This window comes from Meriones unguiculatus, chromosome 14, assembly GCF_030254825.1.
Source record: "Meriones unguiculatus strain TT.TT164.6M chromosome 14, Bangor_MerUng_6.1, whole genome shotgun sequence".
Lineage (NCBI taxonomy): Eukaryota > Metazoa > Chordata > Mammalia > Rodentia > Muridae > Meriones > Meriones unguiculatus.
The window spans coordinates 54529043-54548067 of record NC_083361.1 but is presented as its reverse complement, the minus strand read 5'-3'; the positions used below and the strand labels follow the sequence as shown (position 1 = coordinate 54548067).

Sequence of the window (19025 nt, the reverse complement as noted above, 5' to 3'; positions counted from 1 at the left end):
GGGAGACAGAGTGGGATGATGTCTGTGTGTTTGAGGACAGTATGGTTTACATAGTAAGTGCTAGCACAGCTTCTTCTCAGCTGCCAATGGAAGTTTTCCTAAAATACACAACACAACATAAGTCTCAACAAACAAAAGAAAACTGAAGTAATTTCTTACATATTATGGTACCACCATGAACCAAACTGGAAATCCACAGTAAGATGAACTATTAAACATAAAGCCATGAAGAATGAACAATGCACCAATTATTGATGAATGTGCCAAAGAAAATATATTAGAAAGTGAAATAGTGAAATGAAATCCCTACAGTCAAAGGAAAAGGAAGACACCACATAGCAGGTCCTGTGACACACAATGAAAACAGTTTGAAAAGGGCAGTCTATAATTAAGAGAGTTCCCATTAAAAAGCCAGAGAGAGAGCTCAAATAAATAACTCAATGATGTACTCCAGGATTCTAGAAGAACAAGAATAAGCCAAACCCCCAGTCAGTAGACAGAAAGAGATAATAAAGGTCAAGATGAAATTAATAATGGAAATTAAAAAAAAAAAGAAAGAATGAATGAAGCAAGGAGTTTGTGCTTGGAAAAGATAAACAAGATTAACAAATTCTTAGTTAAATGACACCAAAGAGAGAGAAGACCCAACTTAAAATTAGAGATGAGAAGGCAGACACTGCAAGAGAAACGCAATCATAGGACACACTTTGAAAACACACGTTCTATTACTCCAGAAAGTCTGAAAGAAATGGATGACTTTCTAGACACAAATGTTCTACACCAAGAGTAAACACTTTAGAGAGAACTACGTCAAGTGAAGAGATAGAAGCAATCAATAATGAAGAGACTCCTACTTGAAAAAGAAAAAAATCTCAAACCCAAATGGAGTCACTACTGGATTCTAGAGCTTCTTTAAAAAGAACTAAAAAAATGCTTCACAAACTATTCCATAAAGCAGACATGGAGGATCACTCCTAAAGTGTCTTTACAAAGTCAGCATTACTCTAACACTTGAACCCAGGTAAAAACACAGCAAAAGAAAAAAAAATAGAAACCAACTTTTCTGAAAAACAAAGATTTAAAATATTTAATAAAATAGTTGCAAACCAAATACAAGATGATTCACTGTGATCAAATTGACTTCATCCCAGGTGTTCAAGGCTAGTTCAACATACAGAAACCAATTGACATAACCAACAAATATACTTACAGACAGAAGTTACATCATCATCACAGATACTGAAAAGGCCTTGTACTACGTCTAAAATCCTTTTATGATAAAAACTCTGAAGCAACTGGCAATGTGGCAACATATCTGAATATAATGAAATCTGTATACAACACAGCGACAGCCAATATTATACTAAATGGGAAAACATTCAAAGTGTTTCCACTAAAGTCAGAAATGAGACGGGGCGGGGGGGGCATGGTCCAGCTTCTCTATTCTTACTCAGTGTAGTGCTTGAAGTTTTAGCTAAAGCAATAGGAAGATAAAGAAATACAAGGGATAAAAATAGAAAAGGAAGATGTCAAAATATCATGATCCTACACATAAGAGACCCTACATATTCCACCCGAATGCTTTGGAAACTGGTGGTCACTTTCATCAGTGGAGCAGGATAAAGCCAATACATATAAAAGTAGTCTCCCTATATGCCAGCAATGAAGATATTGAAAAAGGAAACATGAAATGCCATCCAGAATAGCCTAAAAACACAGTGGAATAGTCCCAACCAAGGGAAGTGAAAGACTTTTACAATAAAAAATTTTTAAACGTTCAAATTTCTTGAGCTTTTCATACATTGCCATCAATATTTACATCATTTCCCCCTCCAACTCCTCACAGGTACCCTTCCGTTCCTCTCAAATTATTGACTTCTTTATTTTTGTTACAACACACACATTCACACATACACACAAAAAACCTCTGAGTCATGAAGAGTGACTAAGACACTAGAAGATACATACCCCCATACTCATGGATTAACAGAATACTGTGAAAATGACTATATTATCAAAAGCAATTCATAGACTCAGTGCAATGATCATCAAACTTTTAATGTCATTCTTTATATAAAGAGAAGAAACAATTCTAAAGTTCATATGGAGGAACAAAGACCCGAAAGCGATCCTGACCAAAAGGAACAAAGGCATCACCCACGGCCACACCCGATTTCAAGTTATTCTATAGGACTCTAATAAAAAAGCCAGCATGGAGGCATAAAGCAGACATGCTAATCCATGGGCTAGAACTGGGGACCCATACACAAGCCTATGTAGTTACAGCTTCCCAACATGGGGGAAGCAACCTCTCCACAGTGCTGCAGACAACTGGATAGCCACACGTAGAGGAATGAAAGTAGATCCCTATCTCTTACCCTGTGTAAAAATCAGTTCACAACAGAGGGAAGGCATGAAGATGAAACTGGCAACCCAGAGCCATTAGAAGGAAACAGGTAAGCCACGTCATGACAGAAGCAGAAGCAAGCATGCCGGTGGTTCAGAAATAACTGACAAATGGGGCCGTGTAAGCTTGAACAGCTCTGTACAGAAAAAGGAGCAATTGATTTCCCCGTGGAAATTCTCCAGTAAACACAGAGTGTGGAGAAAATGTACATCGGGCACTCACACCCCCATGCGATGGCCACAGCAACTGTCTGCATTGTGGAAGTCTACCTTCACCATTTACTTCCTGGTTTTCCACGCTATGCCCCCTAGAATACAGACAGATCTTTTAAAAATCCTAGACATAGAAAGTTTTAGGATATTCACACCAGCAACAAAAATATTTATTATTCATTTTTGTGGTTCTGGGGACTGAACTTCGTACTCAAGGCTTCATACAAGCTGGGCAAATGTTCTGTCACTGAGATGCATCATAAACTTTCTTTCTTAATTGAATGGATAGGCTATGAATATGCCCTGTAGCTCAGGCAGGCCTTCAACTTGTGATCCCCTCGCCTCAGACACCTCAGTAGCTGGGATTATAGTCCTTAGCATCTATGACTATTTAAGACTCTCTGGTTCTGCATTGATTTTAACAGTGAGTTCAAGTGTGGCAGTGCGCAGTGAAAACACACACACACACACACACACACACACACACACACACACTTGCATGCACACGCATTCGAATGCACATGTTGAAGGTTTCCATTGGAAACAGAAAAGAGGAATCTTAATCAGGAAGAGTGAATTGCCAGCATCCAAGAGAATGGCAGAATTTTTAAAAACTGCTTCAGTTGTCTCCGTCTATTTATTACTATGTGAACACCAAGTATTAGGCTAAGAGTCATGGCGTGAGGGGCATGCCTCTCCGATTACAGAGAGGCCCCGAAAGGCAGGCTTCACCATCTGTTCCTCCTGAATGCTGATGCTCACAGCTCCCAGGGCGAGGGAAATACTAGGAGGGGCCCAAGCTCTGGCTGGTTGCAAGCATGGACTGAAGACATCAGTATAGTAGTTTTGCACAGACAGAACAACACCCCTGCCAGGCCTGGGTTGGAGCCTTTCCACTGGAGAGAACATGGAAGCAAAGAATGAGGGCGCATACTCCTGCCCCCGGAATAGCTGTCCCTGGAAGGCAGCAGACTCCCAGTCAAGGTGTGTGCTGAAGACATGAGAGACCACCAAGCCAAGAGCACCCTGGGCCTGCTTGAAGCCGAGCCTAGTCTCTGAGGAGGAAGACTTACTCTTCACTGCACTAGGAGCTTTCAGGAGTCCCAGGTTAAACGGAGCTGCAGGGCCCTGTCTTGGCCACAGGGTGCTGAACGGATATGCACCTGGGCAGGCAGTCTGGCCTGACTTTAAGCAGAAGCAGGGCTCTACCTTGTTACCTAGATGTGACCTCCACTTGGAGCTTTGAGGTGAGAAGGCTGGGGAAGGACAGAACTTCCTTTTCGTAGCAGCCTGGGTCACCCAGTCTTGTGTAACCTCAGCTTACAAAAGAGGCTCAGTGTCAAGGCTAGAAGAGCTAGCATCCTGGAGGATGACGCGTGCTCCTCTCAGGGAACTGAAGCCTCCCATATACTTGGTGCCTGACCGTCACTTGTGACCATTCCCGATAGAAACAGTTGAAAATGAAGCCAGATGCTCAGAGAGATGTTTTTGCACGAGGAGCAGATCACCCTGCTCTGGCCACACTACTGCAGCTCCAGGTCCCTGAGAAGCCCTTCCCCGAGGGGTGCGGTCCTAGAGTCCTCAGATCCAGCCCTGACTCCAGCACAGGCATGCTGAATGGAGACCTAACACAGCCTGAAGTAGACAGGAACGTGATTGGCACTGCCTTCCATTCTGAGACTGCCTCCTGCAGGACAGCCTTCCTGTGAGAGGCCACGCCCTCCCTCGGCTTAGGAGGGAGGCTTCACTGACAGTGACGTGCAAATGGATGGTGATTCATCTCCAGCCAGGTTTGGGATACAGTTTAAAAAGGAATTACATAACCCAAGCAAGTACTCCAGCAAGTGTGATCCAGATGACTTAATTATTTAACAAATTTTTTTTAAAATTTATTTTATGTATATGAGTATTCTATCTGCATGCCAGAAGAAGGAATCAGATCACATTATAGGTGGTTGTGAGCCACCAGGTGGTTACTGGGAATTGAATGCAGGACCTCTGGAAGAACAGCCAGTGCTCTTAACTGCTGAGCCATCCTTCCGGCCCCCAAATTCTGGTTCTTATCTGAGATTTTTGAAGTACTTTTTCACCCAGCATATTATTAAAATTGAGCTCTTTGTTGTTTTCTATTTTCACATTTCCTTTCCTCCCTCCATTCTTTCCTTCCTTCTTCATTAAGTCATAGGGACTCAGAGACTAGAGGAAGACTAAGGTAAACCACACAAGGCAGGAGGCACCTTGCCCTTAAATCAGGTTCTTGGAATTCCTGTAAAGAACTCCCATCCTTTCCCCCCCAACCCCCCACCCCGACTTTGCTGAATTATGCCTTGAGGCCAGAAGCCAGGGGAGACCTCAGCCCACAAGCCACCCCACCAAGCTTCCATTGGGGACCAGTTCGCACTCCATACAAATAGCACCAAATAGTGGCAGACCCTGACAATGCTGATAAGCTTGACTCTCTTGGTCTCTAAATTCTAGAGACAGTGTCACCTTCTCAGAGGTGCAACCAACATCAGAGCAATCTGCATTTTCCAGTGTTGGAATTCCTGCCTTACACAGCGCGGCAGATGTGAGAAGGCGCCTCTGTCCCTTCGATGTGACAGTGATGCGCCCACAGCAGCATCCTACTGTGCACAGTACTAGGAGTATAGGAATGTGCTCAGCAAGCCTTCGAGTGGGCCCTTCCTTGTTCCCTCGGCCAGAAGTCACTGCCTGTGCTGCTAAATTCCGGGGGCCCCCTTTGGTTGTGGGGTGTCCCTTGGGGCTTTATAGGTGGTATTGTTCAAAACCTTCCCGATCAGCCTGATCCTCAGAGGCAGGGGTGCTGTGTCAGGGTCCCTGAACATCTGTGTGGCAGCTGTCAAGGGAACTGCCTCAGTCAATCACGGGATGAGGACTAAACAAGAGACAGCACGCACAGAGCATCCAGATTTGGCAGCCGAAGGGGACTTATCTTAGATGGACTGCAGAGGCGTTTGGCACGTCCTTGTGCCAGCCAAGGAGAAGGTCACCTTGCTTTTACCAGACTACAGCTGTATGGAGGGCTGGCTGGTGATAGGAATGACTGTGTGACCCGGAGACAGGGATGTCCCTCCCAGAAGGAAGTGCCTCATTTGCCAGAACTTGCCTTCTCTGGCAAGGAACAGGTTGAGTAGCCGGGAAGGTCTGTGCAGCGTGAGCTCAACCCAGAAGCCTCTACAGGCACCTTCAGGCTCTCCATAACAACTGACATGTTCCCACCTGCCAAGGTCAAGTAAATCACAGAACGTCGGTGCTAGAAGCACTCACGAGTTTTTACTCTGCTCCCATGCAATCAACAGATACAACATGCGTAAGCTTTGAGACCAACTCATTTTAAGATATCACTTGGGGCCATTCTTGGGACTGTTATGCACCCATTAATTGTATGTTCTGGGTAGCTTGCAGGGCATCTGGCCACATGGTGACTATGGATAATTTTAAGAGTACTGGTTACGTTGCCAGCATCTATGGTATACCTCTCATGAACCAGCATGAAGGACAGGGGCCCAGCAGGAGTCGGACTGCAGGCAGCATTGACAGGAAAATGGGAGATGGTTGGCGCTGCAAGCAGGAATCAGGAAGTTTGATGGCTGGGCAGCAGGGCATGGGACTGTGACTTGTGTACCCGTTCCAGTGAGACACTGAAGCCCACTCAGCATATCATATACCCACACAAAAACCTGTCCCTGAGTGCTCACGAAAGCGATACTCACAGCAGCTAAAGTCACCTCCCCCCATCTGTTTGTCTCCTCGGCGCTTCCTATTATCTAATGGACAGCAGCCTCCTGCTTGGGGAGCTTGCTCAATGGCTTGATGCCTCCAGGACACCAGCTCAGGTCTGTTCTGGTCACCCTTCTCTCCCAGTCCACGTGCAGTGAGCATGTGATGAACAAAGGCTATGTTCTTGGAGGGAGCCTGATTTGTTGAAGAAGTTGGTGAATTTCACTCAGTAAGGTTTGCGATTTTTTTTTCCTATTCAATCGGCCTATAGTTGTTTCCCACCTTGATCAATCTTCCTTCCGTCTGGCTTTCTTCTAGCAAACTGGGAGGCCAGCATTGGCTTTTGAAATATCTGTATATTATATGAAGAATTTAATTCTGGATGTGTCTGTCGGTGCTAAAAATCAAATGTGGTCTGTTGGCTGGTGTAGGTCAACAATCTGAGCAAATTTTCATTCCTCCTATTTTTATTCCCAACCTGCTTTTATAGAAGGAACATTGGATGGCACTGTGATGAGACCTCTGCTGGAGGCCATGTCTGAGCTCCAGCTACGGGCAGCTCCAAGCAGAAGGAGCATCTCCGGAGCCTGTGGTAGACTGGACCAACCAAGTCAGGGGACAGCAAAGAGGCCGGAGGAAACGAGAGCGCTCAGAAGGGCTCTAAGCTAAGGGATCGGGTATTGCTCTGAGAGCTGTGGGAGGGCAAGGAACGGTCAGCAGGAGTGTGGTCATCCGTGAGGGCTGAGCGGCTTTTGTGTAAGTGGCTGCATCATGACTGTGAGTGGGACAGAGAGTCCATGGGAGGCAAGTGTGCAGAAGCTGTGTGGGGAGGGCTAGACGGACGCTCAGAGACCAGTGGTTCTCAGCCTTCTTAATGCGGGGACCCTTAAGTACAGCTCCTTAAGCTCCTTGTGCTGAGTCCCAACCATAAAATCATTTTCATGGCTACTTCATAACTGTAATTTTGCTACTGTTATGAATAATTATGTAAATTTCTGTGTTGTCTGATGGTCTTAGGGGACCCCTGTGAAAGGGTCGTTCATACCCCCAAAGGAGTCATGACCCACAGGTTGAGAACAGCTGTCTAGAGGCAGATGAGTGAGGAGGACTGAGAAAAACCAAAGACTAACTCTTGGGTTTGGGCACTGCAAGCATGTTGACAGAGAAGCTGCTTGTGCTGTCACAAGCACACAAGCATCTGTCAGTTTGACACAAGTGCAAGAACAGCTGTTTAGGAGTTCTGTCTGGGATGCTTGGAGCACAGGGCCTGGTAGACTCCACATGCTGAGCTTAGGAGGCTGGGCCCGGGATGAGGAGGGGTAGGGAGAGTCGGGCTTGAGTACCATCATCTGGTTCTGAGTTGAACAGCACCGGATAAGATCCCTGGGCAGAGCTGACCATCAGGGAACCTGGTAGCGTGCTGGGGGATGTGAAGGAGAGGGGACATCAAGAGAGACCCACAGGCGCTGTCTCTGAGCCTGTGAGTGAGTCTTCACTGCAGCCATGCAGGTGAGCACTTCCAGGAGACACAAGCCCCGCCCTGCTCCCTGCTTATATTGACAGACTTCATCCTGTAATTTGACCTCGTGGACAGCATCATCCCATTTTCTTTTCCTTTCCTATATGTGTGTGGTATGTGACATGTTCACATGGGTGCATGTGTGTATGTTCAAAAGCCAGAGGTTAATAGTGGGTGTCTTCCTTGATCACTCTCCCCTCTATTTTTTTTTTTTTTTTTTTTTGAGATAGGGTCTTTCACTGAACCTAGAGCTCACCAATTCAGCAGGGATGGCTGGCCAGCAAGCCTCAGGGAGCTTCCTGCCACAGTCCCCCCCATCACTGGGATCACACACATGTGTTGGTGCTTGGCTTTGATGTGGGTGCTAGGGCTCCTCATGCTTGCATAGCTGGCACTCTGCTTACTGAGCCATTTCCCCAGTCCCCATCACCCCATTTTCTAAACGAGGAGATTGAGGCCCACGAAGGCTTCTGCCCAAGGTGGCAGGCATCAGCAAGAGTGTGGATCCACTGTACCATGTGACCGCTGCAGAGGGTGATCTCGTGGCTGAGGGTGGCTGTGCAGTTCTTATGCCAACTTGACCCAAACCTAGCCATAGCTGAAAAGGGGAACCTCAATTATGAAAACGTCTCCATCAGATTGGCCTGGAGCTAAGTCTTTAACACGTTTTCTTGATTCATGATTGATGTGGGAGGAACCAGCTCACTGTCGGTGGGGCCATCCCTGGACAGGTGGTCCTGGGTGCTATAAGAAAGCAGGCTGAGCAAGCCATGAGGAACAAGCTAAGCAGTCTTCCTCCACGGGTTCTGCTTCAGTTCCTCCCTGGAACTGAAGTTCCTGGCCTGGCTTCCCTCAGTGATGAAGTGTGATCTGAAGGTATAAGATGAAACAAACCCTTCCTTTCTTATGCTTTTGATTGTGGGTTTTATCACAGCAGTAGAAACCTAACTGAGACAGTGGGCACCCTGTTAAAGAGGCTTAGACTCATTCTGAAAAGCTAATGAAGACAGAGCCAGGAACAGTAGCTTAGGAAACAGTGTCTCAGGGGTCAGCCTGGGCCTTCTTAGCTGCCCTAGATAGGGCAGGGCTTACTATCCTCTACTCATGACTTAGAGCAATGACTCATTCAGAGAGGTGAAGAGATTGCTACCGGCCTCCACATGCTTCTGCCCATAACACCATCCACACAGGCAAGCAGGCCAGTGGGCTGGTACACGGACAGGAACTCTGAGGTGTGCTTGATCAGGTGGCTGGCATGGAAAAGCAACCTCAAGTTTTAATGCTAGGCCCATAGGCTTTGGGGATTACAAAAGAAACAATTTAAGAGCTTCTGCAATGAAAATGGGAAAAGTCATTAAAATTTTATGCTTTCATATTTTTAGAATTTATCAATATTTTCTTATAATAGTTACTTTAAAGTAACTATTATAGAGCGAATTTGGGAGAATTCTTATAGATGACTTGTTCATTTAAAGTAAACCATTTTGATAAAGCCCCCTAACCTCTTAAGATAACAATACAACCACCCCCTAGAAGAGTTGTGAGTGAACTGAGGCAGGAGGGTATTAGACATTCATAGGCTGACTGAGGGAAGGTATTTGTCTTCACAGAAAAGGGTCAGCACTGTTTCTTAACAACAGAACAAACGGTGAAGGCAAACCTCACGGAAACTGTTCCACACAACACTAAGACCCTGGCCCAGACCATGTATTTAACCCTGAGATATATGGGGAAAGTTTACTAGCCTCTGTGGGTGACTACAAGACGTGATGGTTACCCTAGCATTCTTTCTTGGTCGAACTCCATCACCTAGACTAATACACTTACACAATAAATATTTGTTAAACAAATTATTAAACTAGAAGGCGTTATAGAAAGGTATAAAATTATCAGAAATACAAACCATCTAAAACAAAAATTAAGAAAAATAATTCTAGGGGCTGGAAAGATGGCTCAGTGATTAAAAGCACTTGCTGCTTTTTTTTTTTTTTTTTTTTTTTTTAAAGAGCCTGAGCTCAGATCTCAGCACCTGTGTCAAGGGCTTAAAGTAGCCTGCAACACCAGCTCCAGAGGATCCAACATCCTCTTCTGGTCTCTCTGGGTACCTCAATATACATGGCAAACACTCACATAGACATATACACATATGAACATATGCATAAATGAAAATAAATCTTAACAGAAAGAAAGAAAGAAAGAGAAAGAAAGAAAGAAAGAAAGAAAGAAAGAAAGAAAGAAAGAAAGAAAGAAAGATGAGGTCTAGTCAGAGAGTTCAGTAGTTCAGAAAAATTGGCTGCTCTTCCAGAGACCTGGATTCAATTCCTATCACCCTCATAGTATCTCACAACCATATGTTACTCCAGTCCAGGGCATCTGGTGTCTCCTTTTGGACTCCACAGGCACCAAGCATGCAAGTGTGGCACAAGCAAAACACCTATCCACATAAAATAAAAATTTAAATTAAAACAAAAACAAAAACAAACTGAGCCAGGCATGGTAGTGCATACCTTTAATCCCAGCACTCAGGGAAGCAGAGTTAGGTGGATCTCTATGAGTTCGAGGCCAGCCTGGTCTACAGAGTGAGTCCAGGACAGCTAAGGCTACATAGAGAAACCCTGTCTTGAAAAACCAGAAAAACAAACAAACAAAGCACAAAAAACAAACAACAACAACAAAAACCACTTTCACTTAGAACAGCACCCCAAAGAACAAAATATTTAGCAGCAATAAGTGTAGGCAAAGCAGGACAAAGCCTGCATGCTGAAAACTAAAAGCAAAATCTTGCTGACCAGTGAAATAATGAAGCAATAATGTTGCTCTGCTAGGAGAGTTACTGTTTAGACAGCCACATGCCCCTAAATGACTTAAATGCCATGAAAGCTAGAAAATAAAACAAGAAATTCACAGGCTCATCTCTAAAGCCATATAAATTTATAAGAGATTCAAAATAGCCAAAACAATTTTGAAAAATTACAAAGTCGGTTGACTTTAAATTTATAAAGGAGTGCACTGCAATGCAACAGAACCAAGGGTCTAGAAATAAATCCTTGAACCCATCACCAGTGGATTGTGACAACGGTTCTCAGTTCATATCATGGGAGAGAGAAGGTTTTCATCAATAAATGGTACTTAGAAAATAAATAGCCTTGTTCAGAAAGATGAATTTGGCTCCTCTCCTCAAGATATATACATTAGTCTCTTAGCTATATTTTATGGCTGTTATAAGACACCATGACCAAGGCAGCTTCTAAAAGAAAATGTTTAATTTGGAGGACTTTATTGTCAAAGGGTTAGGCCATCATGCTGGAGAGCATGGCAGCAGACGAGCAGCACCACGTAAGATGAGAGCCTCCATCTTGTTCCACAAGCATGAGGTAGAGTAAGACTTAACTGGGAATGGTTGTAGGCCTTTGAAATCTCAAAGCTCCCTCCCCCATCACTGTGATATGACACACTTCCTCCAACAAGGCCACACCTTCTGATCCTTCCCAAATAGTTCTACCAACCGGGTCCAAGTATTCAAACATAGGAGCTTACAGGGGACATTATCAGTCAAACCACCACCATTAGCCAAAATAGATCCAATACCTAACTTAAAGAACCAAAGCTACGAAAAAGAGAGCATAGGAATAAACCTCGGTGACACTGTGCCTTAGTGTGGGTTTTATTGCCGTGGAGAGACACCATGGCCATGGCAACTCTTTTAAAGAAGAATTGGGGCTGGCTTCGTTTAAGAGGTGTAGTCCATTATCACCATGGCAGGAAACATGGCAGCATCCAGGTGGACACGGTGCTGGAAAAGGAGCTGAGAGTTCTCCATGTTGATCCACAGGCAACAGAAGGAGTCTGTGTGCCGCGCTTGACATAGCTTGAGCATAGGAGACCTCAAAGCCTCCCCCACAGTGACACATTTGTTCAGCAAGGCCACACCTCCTAATAGTGCCTCTCCCTATGCGCCTATGGGGGCCAGTTATATCCAAACCACCACATACTATGTTAGCGTGCTGGTTTCAACTTGACACAGGAGAGTTACTCAGGAAGAGGGAACCTCAATTGAGTAGCAGCCTCTCATCAGACTGGCCTGTGGGCATCAAGTGGAGAATTTTCCTGATTGTTAATTGATATTATGTCATAGTGCACCCAGCCCAATATGAGCTGACCCATCCTTGGGCACGTGGCCCTGGGCTATATAAGAAAGGTAGCCAAGGAAGCCAGTGGGAGCAAGCCAGTAAGTAGCACTCTCCTATGGCTTCTGTTTCAGTTTCTGCCTCTAGGTTCCTGCCTTGATTTCCTGCCCTGACATCCCTAGATGACGGATGCCATAAGCCAAGTAAGCCCTTCCCTTTTCCAAGCTGCTTTTGATCATGTACGGTGTTTATCGAAGTAACAGGAAGCAAAGTAGAATAGTTAGCCAATTTTTAAAATTTGATAGCAAAGAAAAAAACAAGAGAAAACAAAATAACTGGGCCTCATCACAAAGTTCTGAGTACCAAAGGATCCCATCACTCAAGTGACGAGAAAAATATTTTCAAATTATATGTGATAAAAATTCCTATAACCTAACGATACAAAAGCAAGGAAGCCATTTCTAAAAACACTTGAAGTACTTGAACAAACATCTCCCCAAAGAACATACACAAATGAACAGCAAGAACATGAAAAGCTATTTAACTTCCTGAGTCATCAGGGAATTGCAAATCAAAACCACAGGTACCATTTCACACCCACAGGACGATTATTAGCACAAAGAAAACTAAATGGCAGGTGCTAGGGAGAATGTGGATGGAGCCACACACCCCCGACACCGACGGAATGAGAAACGGTGCAGATTCAGACCCATCAGCTCCTGGGTATAAGGCTGGGAGAAATGAAAACCCATGTCCACACACACACACACACACACACACACACACACACACACACGCCCCCACAAGCCCAATTCAGAATGGCGAGAACACCTGCATTTCCATCAGACAGTGACTGCCCAACAATGGACAGTATGCATGTCCAATGGGACATTATTTGGTCAAGAAAGTAGTGAAGTCTGATGTGTACTGTGTCACAGACTGATTTTAAAAATAATGCCAAATGAAGAAAAGCCACAGACTATGTCTCGATAGAAAAATTCAGAGACGAAAAGTAAACTGGAGGCGCAGGGGGTTAGAGCAGAGGAGGGGATGGGAGCGACTGCTGTATGGTTACAGCCTTTCTCTCTGAGGGGGTGAGATGTTCTCGAGCTAGATAGATGGGGTGGTTGCACAATTTCATGAATATACAAAAGTTACTCAACTTGGAAATGATTATGATGGCGGATTTTATCCCCATAAGACACAGACTTACCAGCAACACTGCCGTTAAATAAAGCGTTGACACCTAAAAGGGGTTGTGAAATGCTGAGAGCCACTGACCTTGTTTCTCTGGGTTGCGGACCTGCGATGGTATGTCCTGGACTTCCAAAGTCCATTCTCCTTCAGCCTTTTCTCCCCAGCAGTGGACGGTCATGAATTCCCAGTTTGTGAACCCCTCATTGGAAAAATCCAGCAATCTGCAAAAGGAAATGGCACGTTAGAAAATGAAGGTCCTGTCTGAGGAGCCAGGCTGGGGGAGTGGAGAGCCAGGCTGGAGGTGGGAAGCTCAAGGAGGACTCTGATCTACCCACCTGGGGTCAGGGGCCAGGGGCCAGGTCTCTCCTTCTCTCATGTGGGTCCCAGGGAATGGAGTTCATGTGGGCTTGTAGGCATTTGCCCTTAGCCACAGGCCAATCTTGCTAGCTCTGTCTTCCAATGTGTTACAGCTGAGGCCCACCTCCATTATCTTACAGGGCTTCCTTAACTTCCCTAATTTTCTCAATTAGTGATCAATGGGGGAGGGCCCAACTCTTTGAGAGTGGTGCCATCCCTGGGCTGGTGGTCCTGGGTTCTGTGAGAAAAAAGCTGAGCAAGCCAGTAAGCAGCACCCCTCCATGGCCTATGCATCAGCTCCTGCCTCCAGGATCCTGCCTTGTGTGAGTTTCTGTCCTGACTTCCTTCAATGAACCCTTTCCTCCTCAACTTGCGTTTTGGACATGGTGTTTCATTGCAGCTATAGAAACCCTAGCTAAAACAAAGGTCTTTCCTCAGCTGTCTCCACAAGCCCCTGGACCTTCAGCCTCCTGCATTTTTCATACTTAGTCCACACAGAAACAGAAGCAACTGCTGATACTAATTCCCTCTTCCGTTTTTCTGGTGTTGAGGGACTGCAGCCATGACCTTATGCATGCTAGGCAAGTACTCTAGCACTGAGCTACATCCCCAGCCATCTTAAATTAGGCATTTCTACTTGGGGATAAGAGTTTGCACTGGACAGTTCTACTGTTCATCAGAAGTTCAAATATGGAAGTTCTCTGCCATTCTCGTCTGGGGGCTCCCTGAACACTGGAAACAACATGATGTTGTTCAAGAGAACATCCTTGGCAGGGGAAACTGCCAGGGGCAAGGTTGGCTTTCACACCAAGCCAAGGGGAACCTGACACATTGGGGCTAAAGCAGAGACAAACTGTCTCACAGATGCCGAGGCCCTTAGGAACGCCAGCTCTCAACGTAAAAGCTGGCAAGGTAAAGGCCTGTGGAGTGCAGGCCAATGTGAAACCAGGTAGAAGGTAACAGATCCCCAAACCACAATCTTGATATCATGCACAGACTCTTGGCAAAACACCAAATTCCCAAGACTCAAACACCAAATTCCCAGTGACTGCCAGGTGGCCTCAGGGTAGTGCTTTCAAGTGCTTGCAAGCATTCCTAGCAACGGGGGCATTCCAAACAAAGCCACAGGGCCAGCTTCGGGTGGCAGGGAACTCAGACACCTGAGCTGAGACAGAAGGATGAATGGCAGGTCAGAGGAGAAGGAAAGCAGAGCTGGCAGTGGGCACGTCGCTTGCTGGAAGTTCTGACAACTCAGAGGGCTGGACTGATTTCAGCAGGACAGGACCAGTAGCCAAGCATTTTTATCCGTCTTATCATATTCGATTCTTATACTATTCTTAACGTTTATGGAAAAGTGGAATGTCATATCCAGCTGAGGCATAGAAAGAGGCCAAGTGCCTGGCTCCCACATGGATCCTGGATGGGATGTGCAGAGGCTGGGATATAAGCTCACCTTTCTAGGCTCCAAGGCCCTGTATTCACTGCCTCCCCCCTGCCTACACCTGCCTCTAGCCCGAAGCCACTAAACCTCCCTGTGGCCTTGAATACCCACACCAGGAATTTCTGGGCAAGCTCTGCCTCTGTGGAGGTCACAAAGGGGTCAGAACATCTCATGCTCATGCCAGGCCCTAGCATGGAACAGGTAGCATGGGGTACCTGAGGCAAACTTGCCCTCCACTTAGCTCTAGCCAGGCAGTGCTAGAAAAAGGGGTTCAGGGAGGGTGAGCTTCCAAGTTTTGAACAAAAGCTAGAAATGTAGATCCTTAGACAACCATTTAAAAAATTCGAAAGCAAGTTATTAAGCTTGAGCTTGCTGGCTGGCACCTTCAAGCTGCGTAAGCCCCTTATGGTGGCCTTCACACCCCGTGCATAGGGTAAACAAGACTGAGCATGGCTGAGGTGGCCTTCTGGAGAGAGGTGTCTCCAAGTTGGTCTTCTGCTAGGAAAGTGGGAGCTGGTAGGGACTCTTGGAACCGTCTCCTACAGTTGCTCCAGGGTTCCCTAGAATGCACTGAAGACAAAGCTGATGCCAGGCCCATCGCCTGCTGCCTGCTGCCCATCCTGGGGGCTGCAGAGAGGGCTGGAGGGCAGATCCCCTCTTCTTGGGACAGTGGTCCTGGCAACCTTTCATAGCTCTCTGACTGCTGTCTTATGCAAGAGTAGTGGTCAGAGGGGTAAAGAAAAATGGCAGATCCTGTTTGATCCTCTGAGAGAATTTTCTGCACATCCTGCTTCTCATTCTTCCAGGCTCCCTACACCCTAGGATAAGGGCTGAGAGACATGTGAAAGTGGTGGAGGTTGGTCTAATGCTAATTACTGGCCCTGGAGATCTGGTTACTGCCTGCTGGATACACCCATTCTTGTTCGTGCAAACTTGCCTAAGACATAAGACCTGATTGGTTGATTAAACAGCCTATACCTGGGCAGGGCAGAATGGGGTAGGTGTGGCTAGAGTTCCTGGGCTTTTGAGAAGAATCATGGGAAACAGGAAGAGAGGAAGAAGGAGGACAACACAATAGAGAAAAAAAAAAGGCTCAGATAAAGAATAAAAGTAAATATTTATAAGATTGTGGATGGAAGATAGGATGGTTAAGGAGGATGGCACTGGATGGGGGCTGGGAGATGGATGGTGGGGTGATTCAGACAGGAATTCAGGTAGAAATTCAGGTGATTCAGGTAAGACTATCTGCCCAGCCCAAGGTAAATAAGGCAATTATAAAATCTAACAGGTGTCTGTGTCTTAGTATTTGTGTTAGCTGGTTATATAACACCTCAATGATAATCTTAAGGCTAATAATAAATAATAGCCATTCTAAATCCCAACACTTATTTTATTAATTTACTACAACATGAAAGTTCTAGAACACTGGCCGTCTGTGAAACTTCCCCCACTCTGCTTCTTAGCTAGAAAGAGCCAGTTGGTGGCCTAGCTCTCCCTGAGTACCCCCAGATTGCTACAAATGCCTCTGCTCTACCTACCTGAAAGTTAGTCAAGTCCATCCAAGCACTTGCCTTCATGTTACAACTGCACAGACAACATTCAAGACATAACCGCACAGCGCAGCCTTCCACAGCCCTGTAGGAAGCTGAGAAGGCTCCAGCCGTCCCCAAATCCAAGCCTAACCCTTTGCTGGAGAAGGCCTGCAGCTCCGCAGCCACTCCTGGCCCTCAGGAGCAGCCCAGAAGTGGGTCGGGAGATGCTCCCAGAGACGAGCAAACCTCAGCTTCAGTGTCAACTGAGTAAGATGGTCATGACCTTGAACGCACTGGCAAGAGCAATGGGGACATAACACGAATCCCACCGGCATCCCACCCCCACTGACAAGCGGCAACTCCTGTCATTTCCTGAAGATGAAAGTTTCACAGGTCTGTTTCAAAGGCCCTGGCCTGCTCTTCAGGGTTGTGGGTCCTACCTGTGTAGGCTCAAAGAGAACCCCCGATTCCCTGGGTAGGGGAACTTTGCAGGGATCCAGAGGAAAGAGGGCCTTCATGAGGAGCAATTCCTGTGGAGAATAGCCTTACCTCTTTGCCAAAAGTTGTGACTTGGTTCCGGAGGGAGAAATCAGGTGGATCTGGAGGTCGCCCCGGCGTGGGTGTGAGATAGAGATTCGGACTACCACGTGCTCCAGGTAGACCACTCGCTGGTCGGAGTGGTCTGCACAGGCATTGGTCAGGGCCGTGGTCCGCAGCACCTGCACAATGGGGATGCTCCTGGGAAGGAGAAACAGGCACCATGCTGGACACCCGAGGCTTAGTCTTGCACAGGGAGGGCCATGGACCACAACACTCCAGACTGTCCTTCCCCTGCTGTGGCCTCTGGGTTCCGGGAGTTCCCAGGGAGTCACAGAGGTCCCACTCTTGGGTGCTCCATTCTGACTACTGCTCAGAAAACTTTACAGTTCTAGAATTTGCTTATGGGTCTTCACGCACACTCGGGGCCACTGTTTCTGGGGGCCTTTCCTTTGGTACCCAGGAGGTAACCTCTTTAAAGAGCACGTGGCCAACTCACTTTCTCAAGAGCTTTAGCCTTGAAGACGGCTGGGAGAAGGGAGGGCTGCGTCAGTGTCACACAGCTTCAATCTCTCTGCCTTGTCTCCTTGGGTGGACCCACACTCAAGGGACAGAATGTGCTGCAGCTGGTAGGCTTCCAGGGATCCCGCTGGAGGACTGCCGACCCATTGCCTCATGAAGGAAATGAACGATGGCACTTTCATAACCCAGAGGCCCTTCTGTCACATGGGATGGAAGCTGAGGACAAGCACATCTCCAGCCACTCAGAAAATCATTCCCACCAGTTTTTCAGAAGTGCGAGACTGACACAAACCCTGTGCCTCCGGGCTGCTTTGAAGGTTTTGAAGGTTCGTGCCTCTAAAATCTCAGCTCCTCCCCCCCAATTTGTAAACTGAATAAAGATGCCATTCTTTGGTGGAGACCTGATTGCCACCCAACAGCACATTAGTAATTCCCCGCTCTGTGGCCTGAGCTGGGTTCATTATAGAAGGCTTGTCCCTCTCTGCAGGGCTTCCCTCTAGAGACGCCTGGAACAAACATGTGCTTGGAGCCTCTCAGGAATGGTATCGCTGGGCTCTGCTGGGCTTGAGTCATAAGAAAACATCCAAAACAACTAGAAATAGTGACGTAATGCCCCCAGACTCTGTAAATATTTGAAAAACATGCTTTGCATGTACCATAAATTAACTTAGAGGCTGGCTTCTTTCATTGCTTTCTCCAGGCTTTACTAGTTTACAGGGTTTACTGGTCAGGGGCCCCACTACTGTGGCAGAACCAGAATACAAAGTTTCTCAGAAGCCAGACCCTCAGGGTGCACAGAACAGGCCCACACACCCTTTCAGATAAAGCGTTCACCTGTGGTACGCTACCTCTGCACTCAAAATGCAAACTGAGCATGTTGGTGACAAAGGGCTCCTTAGTGAAGGTGGGGAAACAGGGTCACTGGCACCCTGCCTCAGAGTTTTGAAATGTGATGCCCCAAGACCTAGGAATGACATTCACATTTAACCTTTTAACACTTTCCCAAGCTGGATAGCAACATCACTAACCAAGATTAGAACACTATTCTCTCCCTCAGCCTTTTACTATTGGACAGAGGGATCACCACACCCTAGAAATAGTCCTAGAATACTATTGAGGAAACCTGGATCCCAAGGATAAGAACACAAGATTTAAGTGAATAGGAACATAGTGAAGAAAAGACAGCTGATCACCTGCTAGTGCCTTGCAGATGTCTAGCTCGGGGCTCAGTGCGCCCATACCTAGAGGAAAAACCCATTTCGCTTAGCTTCACTTGTCTTAGTGTGACTGGTTCCTGCTAAGGGACTCCAGCTACGGGGAGAGGAATCTGGGCTGGTCTCCTCCACAGGGAGCCATTCCACTTCAGTGCCAGGATGGCGGGCTGGTGGGCAGTTTGGCCCCTGCAGGAATTAGTGGCGTCTGTCTTGGTTTTC

General features: G+C 46.5%; 1 protein-coding gene across 2 annotated transcripts in view; it reads right to left on the bottom strand.

The window, feature by feature from the left end:
- The window catches only part of Pcsk6 (proprotein convertase subtilisin/kexin type 6), a 183874-nt gene that overhangs the window by 46163 nt on the left and 118686 nt on the right, over positions 1-19025 (bottom strand). For both annotated transcript variants that reach the window (XM_021633268.2, XM_021633269.2), the window contains exons 12-13: positions 17083-17271; positions 13288-13424 (exon numbers count right to left, since the gene is read on the bottom strand). In XM_021633268.2, coding sequence (XP_021488943.1) covers positions 13288-13424; positions 17083-17271 — 326 coding nt within the window. The remainder of the gene's footprint in view (positions 1-13287; positions 13425-17082; positions 17272-19025) is intronic.